The following is a 16,531-nucleotide window of genomic DNA, read 5'->3' as shown; positions in this document are numbered from 1 at the left end:
GATACAGATAAGCTCAGTTGGTTGAGTGAAGGTTTTGGGGCTACTGGACCTTTCTGGGTGCTCATTCTTGTATCACATCTCCCTCTCCACCTCCAAAAACCCTCATCAGGATCCACAGACCTTCCTTTCTCTGGGGACTTCCCACCATCTCTTCAGCCCAAATCTTTCCCAGCAGCAGCACAAGTCCATCATGCAACACCTTTAAAGGAGACTGCTCCTTTCTCCTTTCTCAAATAGAAAAGTCCTTCCTCACTGAACCTCCTTGACCTGTATCTCCCATGGAGATTGCCTTCTGGTGCCTTCTGCAAGTGCTAGGGGTGATCAGAGCAGCCGCTTCAGTGATGTACACCTTCAGAACTCCCCCAGCATCTCACCTTTAGGAGAAAACTCCACTTTGCCCTTCTACAGGCTCAAAGCAGCCTGGAAAAGGCAGCAGCACCAGGTGTGGACTTCAACAAAAGCTCATTCAGAGGGGAATATGCTGGCAAAGGCTGTGAAAGTCAAGCCACTGCCGGGAGAAAAAAGCATTTCTGGTTCTTTTCAAAAAATCACCTCCTACATTCCAGAAATGCCCACGTTTGTTCTGAAATGCTGGGCCTGAATTTCACCCAGAAATGACCCCCACCCTGTCATGGCCCCACTCCCACACTGATGCGTGCACGCGCCGCAGCACCGTGGAGGGTGTGGAAGTCCTCGTCACAATTAATAGAGCACAAATTAACACAACATCTGTTTCCTGTCTTTTCCCTGCTGAGTTCCCTGAGAAATGAGGCAGAACCATGCAGGGGAGGAGGCATGTGGGGTGTTGCTGGGAGCAGCAGCAGGGGTGCTCCTTGCATTGCACAGCTGGCTCCCCTTGGCAAACACAGTGCTGCTCCAACAGTGCCTGCAGTATAAGAAGAGGTTACTGTGCACTCCAGGCCTTAATAGCCTCTGTAGCCCTCTGCTGGACTCTCCCCAGCAGTTCTCTGTCTATCTTGAACTGGGCAGCCCAGCACTGGGCCCAGTGCTCTGGTTGTGGCCTCCCCAGGGCAGAGCAGAGGGGAAAAGAACCTCCCTCACCCTGCTGACCACACTGTGAGATGCACCCCAGGATATCGTTGGCCACCAGGGCATACTGCTGGCTTGTGGTCAACTGTTGGTCAATCATTGGTCAACCAGGGCACCATTGGCCTTCTTGGCCACCAGGGCACACTGCTGGCTCATATGGCCACCCTTTTGCTCAACTGTTGGTCAACTGCTGGTCAGCTGTTGGTCAACCAGGACACCATTGACTTTCTGGGCCACCAGGACACCCATACCTTCTCCACAGAGCTCCTTTCCAGCAGCACAACCCACTGCACTGCTACATGCAGGTTTCCTTCCCCAGGTGTAGGACTCTACACTCACCCTCCTTGAACCTTCTCACGTTTCTTTTCACCCAGCTCATTGCCACGGTGTGTCATGCAGTGCTGCTGGAGCTGGAACCATCATGGGATCCCAGTCTGAGCTGGACAGGAGCACCGTGCCTATACCACTAGCAGGGAAGTGCTCTGCCAGCAGAGGAAACACACAGAGGAAGGCTGGGCCACGTGCACCAGTGGCTCAGATGCCACAGGCACATTTTCCCAGCGGCCACCAGTTTGAAACGTCTTTTCTTAAAGGAAGCTTAGCCCAGCCCCATCTCTGAGATAAGATCCCCCAGCGAGATGGAAATGAGGACATCATAATTAACGTGGTGAGCACACGTATGTGTGTGTGCTGGGGGGGAGAACGCGACTACATCTGTATGCAGGGGCTTGCCTAATAGTTTAAATTAAAGTCAACACGAGTTATATAAAAAAAAAAAAAATTGCCAGATTATGAAAGGGAAAAGATGCAAACAGTAGATATCTGGGCGGCTGAGCAAGGACTTAGAAGTCTCCCAGGGCCTCTGCGACGTGGCAGAGTGAGGAGGAGGAGAAGTGGAGGGGCACAAGCAAGGAGGGACTCATTTCCAAAGGGGGATTCAGCCTCTTGCCACCCCACAGTGCCGATGCGTTGGCCATGGAGTCCAAGGGACAATGCCCTTGTGGCCCTGGAATGGCTTTGGAGAGGGTTGTAGAGTCCTGTTGGCACTGCAAACCTTTGGCTGCCACCAGGACTTCTAACACTTCCCCTCATCCCAAAGCAAGCTCTGAGCTGCAGCGTTTACCAGGAGCTACCAAGGCCCTCGCACTGCTGTCACCAGGAGAGAAAATAGAGAAGGACATTATTGCGGCCATAAATCATTAGATGGGGGGCGTTAATGGAGATAATCCCCTGAAATCAGTCACTGCTATGGCTGAGGAGGGATTTGCTTGGCAGCTAACTACTCTGAGCTTCACTGCCGGTGATTAACTCCTGGTAGTGACCAGCCTCTGGGGAATTAGCAATAACACAGCGTTCACTGAACAAGCACTGGGAGATGAGCTTTTATCTCAATTACTAGCTTAAATCTTTGCCTTGCAACGTTCCACACCTACACTTTCCTTTTTTATAGAAAATGGGTTTCATCACAGCTGTAACATGCTGGTAGAAAGGCTCTGGGTTGGAAGAGTTACTCATGGAAACAGCACAAGGACACCAAAGTGAGTAAGGAGAGGCCATGGGGAGATGACAGAGTCCCAATGTCTTGTAGGGTTCAAAGGGGCAGCTGGGACCCTACACGGTGTTGGAATGTCAGGTGCATATGCGTGGTTTGAGCAGGGTGAGCTCAGAGCAAAGGCACAGTATTGTGCAAAGGCAGCATGGAGCTCACATCTGGGGAGGGCTGTGGGGTGGAACTGTGGGGTCAAGGGGCAGTGTGGGGGCCTTTCCCCAGTGCTCGAGGTTCTCCCATTATAATTAGCTTCTGCAAGGCATCTCGCAAGCTCTTTAGATATCCTGTGCCTGAACAAAATCATTTCCTGTTTGACTTTGTAAATCAAAGTAGACGATACAATAATTATTAATAATATGTTGACTTATCTCATCAGCATTTTAATTAGTCAGTAGAAAAGCAATTTGCAAAGGGGCTGATCAGGATCCCTCTGATCCGGCAGGTCACGTGCCAGGCAAGGAGAGGGGAGAGAAGGGCACTGGGGCACTGGGGCACTTTGCTGGAAAGAGCTGGCATACCGGAGGCACGGGAGGGCAGAGGCAGCCTCTTAGACAGCAGTGATAAGAGTCTAATTTTCAATGCGAAGGGAATTGTTCCGGGGACAGAGCGGGCTGCAAAGCTCCTGGGAGCCCTTTGAAGGCATAATTGAGAGGAGCTGCAGCCTGCAGGATGGGGATGCTCCCGGTGACCCTTCTGCTTACTGCACGTGTCTTGGGGTGGAGGTGAGGGGGGGACGCAATTAAACCCCTGAGCAGCTATTACAGCCAATTACCCCTCAGACGATTATCTGGCAAGAGGAAATGTCAAAACAGGCTACGCATGGCTCCCTGATGGCTTGGCACTCCCTGGGGCCAGCAGTGCTGCTGACCCTCAGCTGCACCAAGGGCTCTCAGCCTCCTGCTCCTCCACCCTGCTTGGCCAAGGCAAACCCAGAGAGGAAAAGCATTCCTGTAAGGTTCTTAAGGTCTCTTCCCACCCCACCTCTCTATGATTTTATGTGGTGGCCCATGGCTCACACAGGAAAGGGGAATGGAGAAGGGGGTAAAGCAAACACAAGGGTGCCTTCAGCCAGGGTTAGGGCCAGTGATGCCATCCCTCGGCAGGAGGGTACAGCAAAGGATGCATACCTGGATAGAGCAGAGACACTGTGGGGAAATCCCAAAGCAAGAGGGGCTCCGCCCCATCAGGCATCCAGCCCTTTCCTAGATTTCAGATTTGGAGCCAGGTGGGCACAAGCTACAACGTTATGGGTCACCCACCTCCTGCCTCCATTTGTGGTGATGGCCATTGGTACCAAGTGCAAAGTTACTGCCCAAAAAAATGCACTTGGAGTTGAAGGACTGGCAGGAGAGTAAAGAAGTGAGATGCTCTTTAAGGATGATGCAATGCAGTGATCCATGGAGAAAGAGTAAGTCCAGATAGGTGTTCAGATGAGCCATTAAAATTCAGAATCATAAAACCATTAAGTCTGAAAAAGATTTCTAAGATCATCCAGTCCAACTGTCCATCTACCACCAATATTGCCCACTAAGTCACATCCCTGAGTACCACATCTACCATCTACAATTTCCTTGAACACCTCCAAGGATGTTGGTGACCCCGCCACCTCCCTGGTCCTGTGCGAGTGCATCCCCACTCTTTCTGAGACTAAATTCTTCCATCCAGCTGGAAAAAGACATAGGAAGTTATCAGTGCAAGAATGTCACATCAAAACCCAGGCATCCTCCTTGGAGGTATTCAAGTCAGTTTTCACACAGCTGCATGATTCTCTTCTCCATTGTAAGGCCATGAGTTGGGCAAAAGCATGGGGCAAGTGGAGAGGGGTGTTACCCCATGACTTACCTAGGGCTTGTATCTATTGTATTTCCACAACAGTCATCATTGCAACGGCTAACTGCTAAAATTAGAGCTGAGTTAATGATTTAATATATTTACATGTATGATAATATCTGATATAAATCTCATCCCTGTTCCTATTATGAACTCACAGTTCTGATCACTCCTTCTCAAACAGACAGCACAAGGACTGAAAGTCTCAGGCAACAGATCAATGAAAATGATTAGGGGCCTGGGAAGATTTCTGTAGGAGGTGGAATTGAAAAGATTAGCGCCATTTAGTTCAGAGTGGGGATAAAAAAGAGTGGACATGAAAAACCAATGCAGCAGCACAAGCTGGGTAAGGCACCCCGACTTGGCACATTTTGTGTATGCAGGATGCCACACCGTGCCTCGCAGTTGGTCCTGCCTGTATTTATAGAATTGTTTCTGCTCACTCAATAAATGGGAAAAGTCCTTAAGCCAGGTCACTGCCATCTGAAACTGACATTTACAGTTTGCAGAAAGCTGCTGCAGCAGGAAAACCTGGCCATGGAAATGGGAGCAAAGGGAGCACGTGGGGAGGATGGGGTTGATGGCCCCAAGCTCCACCATGGGGCAGTGCATTTGTACCCCATAAGAATTCAGCTGCAGTGGGTGTTCCCCTGCCCTGTTTGTTCAGCTCCTACCTCAAACTCCTCCGATTACCAACCCTTCAGACCTTTCTGGTCATTTTGGAGGAAAATCCAGGCGCTGTCCCAGCACAGCAGTGACCAAGACACTTCACAGAGCAACCCATCTCATGAGTTCCCTGGGAGGAGTGAATAACCTCAGAGCTCAGGGCCTGGTCACACACAGCCTGGTCCATCCATGCTGCATCCCTCAGCAGTGCTTCATACTTACCCCATGTGAGGGATAGGTCAGCCAACCCCAGTCCCCTGGCATCGTTGACGTGTCAAGCAAGTTCACTGGAAAACACAGGAACAAAATGCTGTGTTAGAAAGCTTGCTCTACACTGAGAGCAGGGAAACAAAGCACAGCTGACCCCTCCTGATTCACCCATCGTGGGACGCTTTGCAGTTAGTGACAGGGACCTGTCTGGCTGTAGCTCAGTTCAAAGGCAAGAAATGCTGCTCCCCGGAGCTGCTGGTATGCAGCAGAGTTGGGCTGTGGCTGCAAGAGAAAGCAGTGTACTCTTTTGGGTTGGATGGGGTTCTGGGCATCCTGATCTGGTGGTTGGCAGGGGTTTGGAGCTGGATGATCCTTAATGTCCCCCCAACTTAAGCCCTTCCATGATTCCATCGTTCTATGATTTCAGAGATGAGGGGGCTGCAAACGACGGGTCAATAGGGATGCAGAGCAGGAGGAGCATGGGAAATGAAAGCCAAAAGTGCCACGTTCTCTACCAGCCCCACCTGGGCCAGTGCTGGCACAACTGGGGCACTCACTTGTACACATCCATTCTGGAGCCCCATCAAAGTCAAACTTTCAAAAACCGTTCTGCCAATAGGAGCCAGAGGTAATGATATGGAATCATAGAATCACAGAATGGTTGGGTTGGAGGGGACCTTGAAGATTATTCAGCCCTAACTGCCAGCCATGGGCTGGGTGCCCCCCACCAGCTCAGGCTGCTCAGGGCTCATGCATGGCATTGGGCACCTCCAGGGATGGGGCACCCACAGCTCTGGGCAGCACTGCCAGGCCTTCACCATCCTCTAAATAAAAAAATTTCCTCCAAAATCTAACCTAAATCTCTCCTCTTCATCTAACTTAAATCTCCCTCATCCCTTCAGCCTGGTCCTAAGGTCCATATGGGGAATGAGGCTCTGCCCTGTGTCTCATCTGCACCTCCGGGCTTTGGAGGGAAGGTGGCCTCAGTGGCTGTCACAGTGGGACGGGGCACATCGGGACCACAGCTGCAGCCCCACCAGAGGCCAGGCTCTGCACAAAGTGGGCCCCAGCAGCTGTAGGAACGGGTGCCACTTCCATTTACGATTACCAGGCAGGGAAGGAAAGGGGGGAGAAGGAAGCAGGGACGTGAGCTGGCTGTGAAACACCCGGACGTCATGCTCCTGACAGAGCAGATTAGGAGCTTTTGAGGCATTTATTAATGTTAGCAGAACAATTTGAAAGAATTTCCAGGGTTTCTTGTGTGACTTCATTGGCCCAACAGCAGGCCGAGCCCCTCTGCTCGCTGCAAGGCGCTGCTCCCACTGCTAGAGAGGCCCCTTGCCCTCAGCACGGAGTAATTACCTCGGAGATCTCAAATCCATTTTTATTTGTTATTGTTAATCTGAAGATTTTCTGCCTATTTTCCCTGGGTAATTCGCCCAGCAGGAGCCCGGGCTGCGGAGTTTCCCTGCTCGCGGTGCTGGAGCACGGTGCCGACGACCCCCGGCAGGACAGCCGTGAGCAGGGCTGTGTTCACAGCCCCGCTCCCCCCGCTGTCTCCATGCCCTTATTCCCACGCTGCGATGCACGAAGCTGGGCACGGCTGTGTCTCGCTGCAGAACGAGCTCTCCAGGAGCACCAGGGTTGGTCACAGCCATAGCGCTGCAACATGGGGTGCAGAGATGGAGTTGGAGCATGCAGCCCCCCGTGGTGGGATGTTCCCCAGAGGCACGGTGCTGGAATAACAGCTCTGAGACAGACACACATGGACCCAGATCAACTGCAGCCAGCTTGGAGCACACCATCCCACCAGGCAAACCCTACATCCAAGACCCAGGCTCATATTCTGAGGGTTATGGTTATGGTTAGGGTTATAGTTAGGGTAATGGTTAGGGTCATATTTAGGGTTAGGGTTATAGATAGGGTTAGGGTCATGGTTAGGGTTATGGTTAGGATTATGGTGAGGGTTATATTTAGAGTTACAGTTAGGGTTAGGGTCATAGTTAGGGTTAGGGTTATAGAAAGGGTTAGGCTTAGGCTCAGGCTTAGGGTTGGCTTAGGCTTAGTGTTAGGCTTAAGGTCAGGCTTAGGTTTAGGTTAGCCTTCTTTCAGGTGCTTTTCTGCACAGCACTACATAAGCACACGTTCCCTGCAGCACTCCTGTGGAGCGGATTACTCGTGCCTCTTTGCAGGAAGAGGGCTAAGATATTTCTTTTATTCCACAGAAAGCGTTTCTGCAAAGCGCATAGAGGGGTCCGATGCGTTAAGCCCACTGCAGTGGGCACTGCACAAATAGAAAGGCATTCTCTGATGCAGAGCTCTCGCATTAAGTTCCTATAGAGCAAACATGAGGCTGTGCACATGAGGACCTGCCTAGCAGCACTACTGCACGCCGTGCTCAGATACAGAATCACGGAATGGTTTGAGTTGGAAGGGACCCTAATGGCTGCCTTGTCCAACCCCACTGCAATGAACAGGGACACCCACAGCTCCGTCAGGTGCTCAGAAATCAGCCTCAATATGGGGAAGTCACTACCCCACTGGTGCAACAGCCCTGCCAGTGAGCTCTGAGACAAACTGAAGCATGGTCTGCAGTGTGGTTGGTCCGAAGCACTGCAGGGAGCCGTGCTGTGCTCCTGGTGCTGAGCTCCAGCCCTAACTGCAGGGAATTACTGGCTTAGCTGGCAGAGTCCTCACAGCCCTCCTTGGCTCCCCACCCGGGCTCCTTCCCAAAGTCCAACTGGGAACCCAACTGGGAACCTTAACCAGCACCTCGTGGGTGATGTCCCGGCCACAATCGCTTCCCCGGAGGCTGGAGCCTTGATGCAGGAGGGCAAGCAAGTCCATGACAAAGGACTCCTTTCAGCCGAAATGCTTCTCAGAAAACCTGCTGGTTTGGGAGACCTCTATCCTACAGCTGGGTAATTCTGTTTGATGTTATGGACTGTCCGTATGTATCAGTCTCAAACTGCAAGCTCTTTTTTTTTCTTCCTGAGCACCATTTTGATTTCCACTATTCTGCGCCTTGGCTTTGACTCGGCGTATTGAGCCAAAACACCAGGAGGTGTCAGGGGGAATTCTCGCACTGATGGAAGAGCTGTCAAGTCTGATTGCCCGTTCGAATGGAAGCACCTACAGAGCTGCAAGGTTGCTTCCCTGGCTCAAACTGGGGTGTTGAGCTGGAGTCTCACGCAAGGGAGACCGACTTGAAGAGTTGCGCCGTGTGATGCGGTGCAATTAGCACGCACTGCGATCTCATCCATTGAGTAGATGTATGTGCATGCATATATATGTCAAAAAGTAGATATGTGTATGCCAGAAAGTAGATATACGTCTATGTATACGTTATGTTTATTTATACACACCCGCATCTACATTTATAGGCGTACCTCCTCCAGATTCATAACTATATCTACCAAATTCCAGTTCCCACTTGGGATAAAGGAGCTCACATCCAGGGAATGCACATTTTGCCTGTGCCCCCATGCCCATTACCCATGGATATCCCTCTCTTCAGAGGGAGTGCTCCCAAGTCCTTCCCAACACTTGGGCTGGTGACCAATACGGTGCATCGCCGTGCCCAGCAGTCCCAGCACATGAGCGGTGCTGCCCAGTGTGGGGTGCACGGTGGGGCAGCAGCACATTGGGGGACATGCTAAGCCTCAGCCTCCAGAAAACCAGTGGGGGACCAAAGAGGGCTCAGAGATCCCTCGTAATTGTTAACCCACCGCGATCCTCGCTCTAATTACTCCACGGTCTCCCTCGCAGGCGGTGGGCTTTGTAGCGCAGGCGTGGGGAGGAAGGGTCAGTGGGAGCAGCCCCGTTCCCTTGGGCTTCAGTTCCTCTCTATCACAACTTCAAAGGCCTCCCAAGATTCACAGCAAGGTTCTCCTCCCCCCCCCCCAACAACGCCTTTTGCATTGATAATTAAACCCTTAGCAGTACGGTTGGACGCTTCAGCTCCCCTCCACCCGAGGACAGGCAGGCTCAACCTGTGCACCCCATAGGGCTCTGCCCACCCCACAGCACCCCATGGCCATAATCCGCTCAGCGTGGGGAGGGCTGCCCTCAGCGGGGATGGCGGAGGGGCTATGGGAAAGGGGCAGGGAGAGGCTCCCTGGCAGGAGGGGAACAAGAGGCAGCGGCTTTCATGTCCCATAATCTCAGGCAGGATGTTGGAGGGGCAGGTGGGGCCAGGAGGGGTCAGCTATTTGTATCCCACCGTTTAATCCACCAGCCCGCTGAATAGCTGGTTGTGACCCCTCCAAACTCGAGGAGGGGGAAAAATCACACTGCAAAGCCGTGTCCTCCTGGCCTCGGAGCATTGGGAGGAGACAGGATGGGACGTTTCGTTTTCAGGCTCCCATTTCCTGAGACAGCAGCACTTCCAGACTGACACCAGCCCGAGGGCAGGGCATTTTGTGCCCCATGGATGTGGGTCAGCACCAGCACAGGCTTTGTCTGCCCAGGACACAGCGGGGACGATGCTCACACCGGGACCCAATGGCCTCTGCTGCCCTGAGAGGAAATGCAGGAAAGCATCAGGGGTGAATAGAAAAGAGATCGCCAAACCCAGCACGAAGATGGGATTTTCACCTTGCTGGAAACGCCAAAATCAGGCTGAAAATAACAGATTAGAAAGAAGCATTTTCAAACTCTTGCCATGAAAAAGCAGTGCTTGGGTTTGGACGTGCCCCCATTCCCATCGCAGGATTTCTTGTCAGACCTTTGGATTATTACTGTGAACTTTCTGTATTTAATTTTATATCGTTTTTGGTTTTTTTTTTTTAATGCGTCGGGAGCAGCAACGCCTGCAAGGTCTGCCCAGAGGGTCACCCCTTTTCAATAGACCACGAGCAGGAAATACTTTGATGCAGGAAGAAAGCTTGTTTGTTCAATCTGTGCTAACAAAAAAAGCTGCGGTTCAGGTTTTAAAAATAAAATAATCAACCTGATCCTTCCAGACCCTGCATGGTACCGAGCAGGATAATATGCAGTTCGAGAGCATAACCTGTGGTAGTACTGAGATGTCGTGAGATAATGTGAAATAATAGTAATTAAAAAAAAAAGAAACAAAACAAAACACTCCAAATAAAGCATTTCCAAGGCTAAAAATCTTGATATTCAAGGACAGGGGGAAAAAAAGAGATCAACACAAAAAGCATCAAAAGCCAAACAGCCTTCTTGCTTGAAAATACAGGTGAGAAAAATATAGACATGAAATGTTGGTGTTTCTCACTGCTGATGCTCGCATGCAGTGGGACAGCAGGGCTAATTGGGCGTGCTGGCTTAGGCAACACAAATTAAAGCCAGGGCAGCAGCGCGCGTCCCGGTGTATGGCACACACAGCCAGCTCTGAATGGAAAAACCCATAGGAAATGTTGGAATATGAGCGTTGTGCCCACGGCCAGAGGGGACGGAGGTAATGCAGGGCTATGGGGTGGATGGGCTCGTTGTAATTCAGGGCAGAAGAGCGAGGAGGAGGTGGGAAGACTCTGGGGAAGGGGGGTGAGAAAGGTCAGAGAGGCGAGGAACTCCATGGAAACATCCGATGTGTGTGAAGGGAAGGAGTGTGAGCGCGGCAAGGATGGGGAAAGGGCAGCTTTTGGGTCCCCGCGGCATCAGGAAGGGCTCTGCAAGCCCTTGTGTCCAGTCCTGGGGGAGACATTCCCACCCTTGATCCTTTGGAGCGGTGCCTACATCAGCCCTGACTCGCCCTTATATTGGGTATAAGTGAATTCACACTTTCACCTATTCTGGGGGGATGAGCTCGTACCAAGCAAACCTCAATTTACCCCAGCTCCATCCTGGAGCAGCTCAGCACTTCCACTCTGTGTCTGCACACCACGTTCCCGTTCACCTATCTGCTGTTTGGGATTTTGCATTGCCCACATCTCCTACCCCAAACGGGGTCCTTTTGAGCATCCCACGCTGCTCGCAGTGACCAGTGCCGCGTACAGCCTGCTCACTTCTTTAAGCGCTGTGACCAGCTCCCCATGAAATCTGGGCTTCCAAAGCCAGACAAACTAAAAATGAAGTCGCAAATGAACACGGGAAAGGCTTTGTGTTTTTAGCCTTGGGAGAGGTCTGTGTTGTACCCCCTGCACCAGGCAGAGCCAACTTGGAATTCAGATTTCTCTGGGTCTTGTCAATTCAACCACTGAAATTCTCTGGGATGGAGGATTTTGGCTATAGCCCCTCCAGGACATCGCTCTAGGAACTTTAAATTTAAAATAAAATAAAATAAAATAAAATAAAATAAAACAAAATAAAATAAGAAGTAAACGGGAATGCATTCACTCAGCAGACATGGCCCCATGCGCTCAGCCCAACAGCAAAACAAACCCTACTGCAACAGGCACCCCATTCATCCCACTGCCTCCTACACCCCAGCGGTCCAGGCAAAGATTGGAGGCTTTATCCCTAGAATATTCATTAAGAAAATGTGTTATTTTTGCTCTCCTGCTTGGTTACCTGCAGCACTTGGACAGGTTTGGATGAGAGCAGTTGAGGTTGTCAGATGCTTTTCCTGATTTCTCCGAGGATATCTCCCAGTTTCATACTCGCTGTCTAAATCACATTTAGCTCTTCGTTAATCAGTGAGTTAATTTAAACAAGCTAATTCCTTTAATGACAATTACTTCGCTTACTTAAAAACCGCTTTCTAAAACTGAACATTTTCATGGACAAAAAAACAAATCCTTAAAACCATTTGAGAGGACGGGGCGGAATACCTCTTCCCGCGAGGAAAGATTTTACAAGGCTAAAAATCTTACAGCGGAATTTCCTAACAGAATTTCCTCCTTGTAAGACTTGTAAGGCTTCTCCTCCTCATCAGACTTCATCACCTGGGTGAATTAATCACCAAGCTTGAAGCTGGTGGTTGCCTACATTCAGCGCTCGCCGCCCCAGCGCTCAACCCCAATGAGTTGTTTGTGCTTTGTGCGCGCCGGAAAGACACCCGATATTCTCAACATGGAGAAGTGGAGATGGAGCAGAAGGTGCAGGCATAACAGGCTGGAGGAAAAGCCTTCAAGAGAGGGATTTATGGAGCTCCTCGGCTGGTTGTAAGGGTTTCAAGGCACCCCGGCCATGGGTTGCTTTTGGATCGCGCGAGCAAAGCCTAACAGGAACCAATGGCTGGAAGGTGAAACCAGACAAATTTGTATCAGGGAAACAAACAAACAAACAAACAAAAAAAGTCCAATAATTTTTACCGCAGAGCCATTGGAACGAATTATTAAAGGAAGTGATGGTTCTGCTTTCCGACCTCGGATAAATGTCGCGTACCTTCCTGGGCAAACACAATCAGTTGGGGTTTATCAGCGTGGACAGACTGGATCTGGAAAGGACGATGTCCTGTAGGTGATTATTTATGGAATTTTGGTCTGGTTTTTTTTTGGTGTTTTTTTTTTTTTTTTTTTTTTTTTCAGGAAATACACCTGCACGATCCCGTTGCTCGCTCCCAGGGCCGAATGGGTTAATTGCTTCTCTGGGGCAGGAGAGCAGTTTTGAGTGTTGGTCATGCTACCAGCTTCGGATAGGAGAACCAACTATCAAAAACAGGGCAAGAATAGAGTTATCATATGAATGGAGTCACTGGGAGATAAAGGAGCACCGAGGGCTGTGGCGAGGCACAGGACCCGACCGAAACAAAGAGCAGAGGTATTGGGATCACAGCACAAATCCCGCACGCCGGGTGCTCCCCTCCTGCCTGAGCAGCTACAGGCGTTCGTTTCATTTCGTTTTGTTTCTTTTTAGGGAATTTTTTTTTTCCCTCTCTCTCTCTCCAGTAATTTTTCATCAAATAAACAAACAAATAAATAAATAAATGGGGATTTCCTTCCCTGTTTCCTTCCTACAGGGACGGATCGCGTTTTCTGCCGTACTTCGATTTGGATTCATCAGATCCATTTCTGCCCTCACCAAAATGGGCTCCCGTTTGTTTTCGCTGTACATAAAGCCCTTCAGGACCCCAGGAAATAAAGATTCGAGGATGTGGGTTAAAAAAAAAAAAAAAATTTAAAAAAAAACACCAAAAAAAAACCCCACAGAAAGTGCATTTTGTGCACCACGAATTTTCCTGCAAATTTTGGCGTTTGATTTTTCCAGAAGTTTGGTAAACTACGAATACGGGAAATAAAGGCGGGGATAGAAGCACCCCCTCAGCTCTCTGACAATCACATCACAATCACAGCATTTGCTTCTAGCAGCATTCTGCGTGCAAACAACAACAAAAAAAATTACGCCTTGAAAAAAAACCTGATTTATTTCTATTTTTTAAACACAACCAGAATCTGCTCCCCACCTCGAAGCGGCGCCCCTCCAACCCCAGCACCACCGCCCAAAGTCGGCGTATACCAAAACCCTCTCATTTCCTATTCCCACTAAGGAACAGAGCATCCTCAAAGTCTTTTCACAACTGCAAAAGGATTTCCTCTGCCTTTCAGCGCTCTGCTTGCCCGCAGCCCCGACTTCGGCGTTGCCGCAGAAGGGTTAGCAAAGGAGCACTGAATAAAGGCGTGGATGAGTTTTACCTTTTTTTTTTTTTTTTTTTTTTCTGTTTGAGCAGAGGGGCAATTAATGAGATTACAATCGGGAGATTAGCAGAGGAGATTGGCACAAACCCTCCTCGGCGCTGCGCGGCGGCCCCGGTTGCGGCGGTGAAGGGAAACGTTGGGTTTTCCCATCCTCCTCCTCCATCACCACCAGCGAGGATCTCCACCACCCGTGGCCACACTCCCTCTCCCCTCTCTTTGCACAAATCCCGAACCCCACCTTATTTATTTTTATTTTTCCCAGTTCTTCCTTTTTTTCTCTCCCCTGCCACACGTTTTCCCTCCTCCCGCACGTTCGGCCATTTCGGAGGTGATGCTGCTCCATCCTCTACCTCCCACCATTCCCCACACTCCCTACGTGCCCTAAAACCCCATGGTCCCCCACCCGTGTCAGCCCCACAGTGAGCGGGATCAGACCCAGCCCCACAGCGGGATGTGAAGTGCCATTTTCCGGCAGAAAACACAATTTTGTCGCGCGCGCACCAAGCTCGAAATTGTGGCAATTTCTGCTCTTCCCATTCTGTTTCAACACAGCGAAGATATTTTGTTTTCTATTATTTAACTTCGATACGTGATGTCATGTAAAACATCACATGAATGTTTTCGCCTCTGCGGCTCAGTGTATGCACTCTCAATATCTCACTCTACTGCACTATTTCCGTGTTATTATATGCATTATTATAACTTTTTTTAGATGCAAAGCAATATAACAATTTCAAACCAAATTTTTTTTTTTTTTGAGTTTTTTCCAAATGTTTCCCACTGAGACCGTTCAGTACCCTTCAGATCTTCTCTTCCCCACAAAATACCTGCGTTTTGGCTTTCAATCTATTTTGCAATGGCCAGCACACCAAGCTGTGGGGATTTCCCATAGACCTGCAATCCCCACTTACTGCCCGCTCCCTTTCCCATGGTACTGACTGCAAAAAAAAAACCAAAAAAACAAACGTATGAGTAAATGGAATAAAAAAAATTAATAGCTTGAAACATTCTGGGAATTAAAAAAAAAATTGCTTTGCAGGGAAGAGAAAGGCTTTGTGAGCTCCCGGGGTTGAAGTTATGGTTATGGTTACAGTTAGGGTTATTGTTGTGGTTCGGGTTATGGGCAGGGTTAATGTTGGGGTTGGGTTTAGGTTAAAGTTATGGTTACAGATTTAAGGCCAGGTCTAGGGTTCAGGTTAGGGTTGGGGCTAGAGTTAGGGTTAGGTTTGGGGTCAGGGCTGGAGTTGGAGTTAGGGTTAGTAACCATGTCTGATCATGGCCATGGCAAGCAGCCTGGTTTGCCCTGGCTGTGGGCATGTGCTGTAAGATTCTGTTTTCATACGTTCTGATTTTTAGGTGGCTCTGTGATCCTTATGGATCCCTTCCAACTTGTGATTCTACGATTCTTTGGAGCCCAGCACAGGCAGGAGGCTGCAAGGCCATATCAGCCCTGCCCCAGCCCAGTGCTGGCCTCAACCTGCCGCCCCAAGCAGCCCCAGTACAGGCACTGTTGTCCTTCTGACCCAGTGCCCTGCACTGCTGTGTGCCAGCACTGTGAACTCTTCTCTGCCCCTTTGGTTGGGTCCAACTGACACAGAATCTTTCTGTACCGCCACGGAGCCGTGCTCAGGATCGTGGAAATGCGGATATCTTTGGGGGATACGGAGGGACACCACTGCAGGATCCCATACATCCTGATGCCATCTCACTGCCTTGCCCACCCGCCCCCGACCCAGACCCTCATCTGCCGCATCTCCCCCAGAGCCCTGCACATCCCTCACATCCCTCACCTCACACATTAGCTTTCCTTTCCAAATATCCTGGGGAAAGCCCCAGTCTTTCCCATCCAAGTGCATACTTCAGGACCCAGTTATCCCCTCAGACCCCACGAAACCCACCCCAGCACAGACATCATTACAGGAGGCCCTGACCCCGCTCACAGCACAGCCAGGGTCCACATTTTGCATATCTGCATTTTGCCTTAGCTTTGGGGCAGGCACAAGGACAGCAGTAAGAGTAGGGGCAGCCGAAGGTCAGTGTCTAGCTCCCCTCTCGTGCTCTGCCCATGGCCAGGGTGAGATGAGGTCAGGCTGGCTGCTCTGCTCGGAGCTCCCTGTGCCAACGCTGGGAGCCTGGGGAGCACAGGACCCTGAGCATGGGGCAGCAGCATGGAGCAGGGGCTTGGGGGGCTGGGGTCCACTCCTCATCCCACAAAGCCCGTCTCCAGCAGTGGGAGCCTGAGGCAAGGACAGGAAGGAAAGCCAGTGGGAAATGAGCAGGAGAAGTGCCGGGATGCAGGGGTAGGAGTAACAGAGAGCTAAAAATGGGTAATACAGGTAAGGAAGAAATGACGGCTGGGAGGGGAGGTGTTGGAAGATGGCAGCAGGAAGCCAGCCCTGCTGGGCGCTGCAAAGGGCATGAAGCAGCCCGTGGGCCTCAGTGTGGCAGGAGGACATCAGAGCTGCAGCGAGGAGAAGGGAGGGATGCCACCACCATCACGGCAGGGACACCGGCACCAGGCTCACTGCGGCTGTCGGGCGTAGCAGAAGGGAGGAAGGATGCTGCTGCCAGTGCCAAGGACACGCTTGGGAGTGGGAACGGCAGATCTCTGGGTGATGAAGATCAGCAGCCCTGGGAAGCAGTCACACCACTGCCAGCACGGAAGGAGACGAGCGAGCGGATGACA

At 50.7% G+C, this 16,531-nt stretch overlaps 1 protein-coding gene across 3 annotated transcripts in view; it reads right to left on the bottom strand.

The window, feature by feature from the left end:
• Window positions 1-16,531, bottom strand: part of EPHA8 (EPH receptor A8) — a 39,463-nt gene that overhangs the window by 22,043 nt on the left and 889 nt on the right. For all 3 annotated transcript variants that reach the window (XM_090122863.1, XM_090122865.1, XM_031607959.2), the window contains exon 2: window positions 5,318-5,382. In XM_090122863.1, coding sequence (XP_089978989.1) covers window positions 5,318-5,382 — 65 coding nt within the window. The remainder of the gene's footprint in view (window positions 1-5,317; window positions 5,383-16,531) is intronic.

This window comes from Phasianus colchicus, chromosome 22 (genome assembly GCF_987193195.1).
Source record: "Phasianus colchicus chromosome 22, bPhaCol1.hap1.1, whole genome shotgun sequence".
NCBI lineage: Eukaryota > Metazoa > Chordata > Aves > Galliformes > Phasianidae > Phasianus > Phasianus colchicus.
Note: the sequence above shows the minus strand (reverse complement) of the source record. Positions and strands in the feature narration are given on the sequence as shown.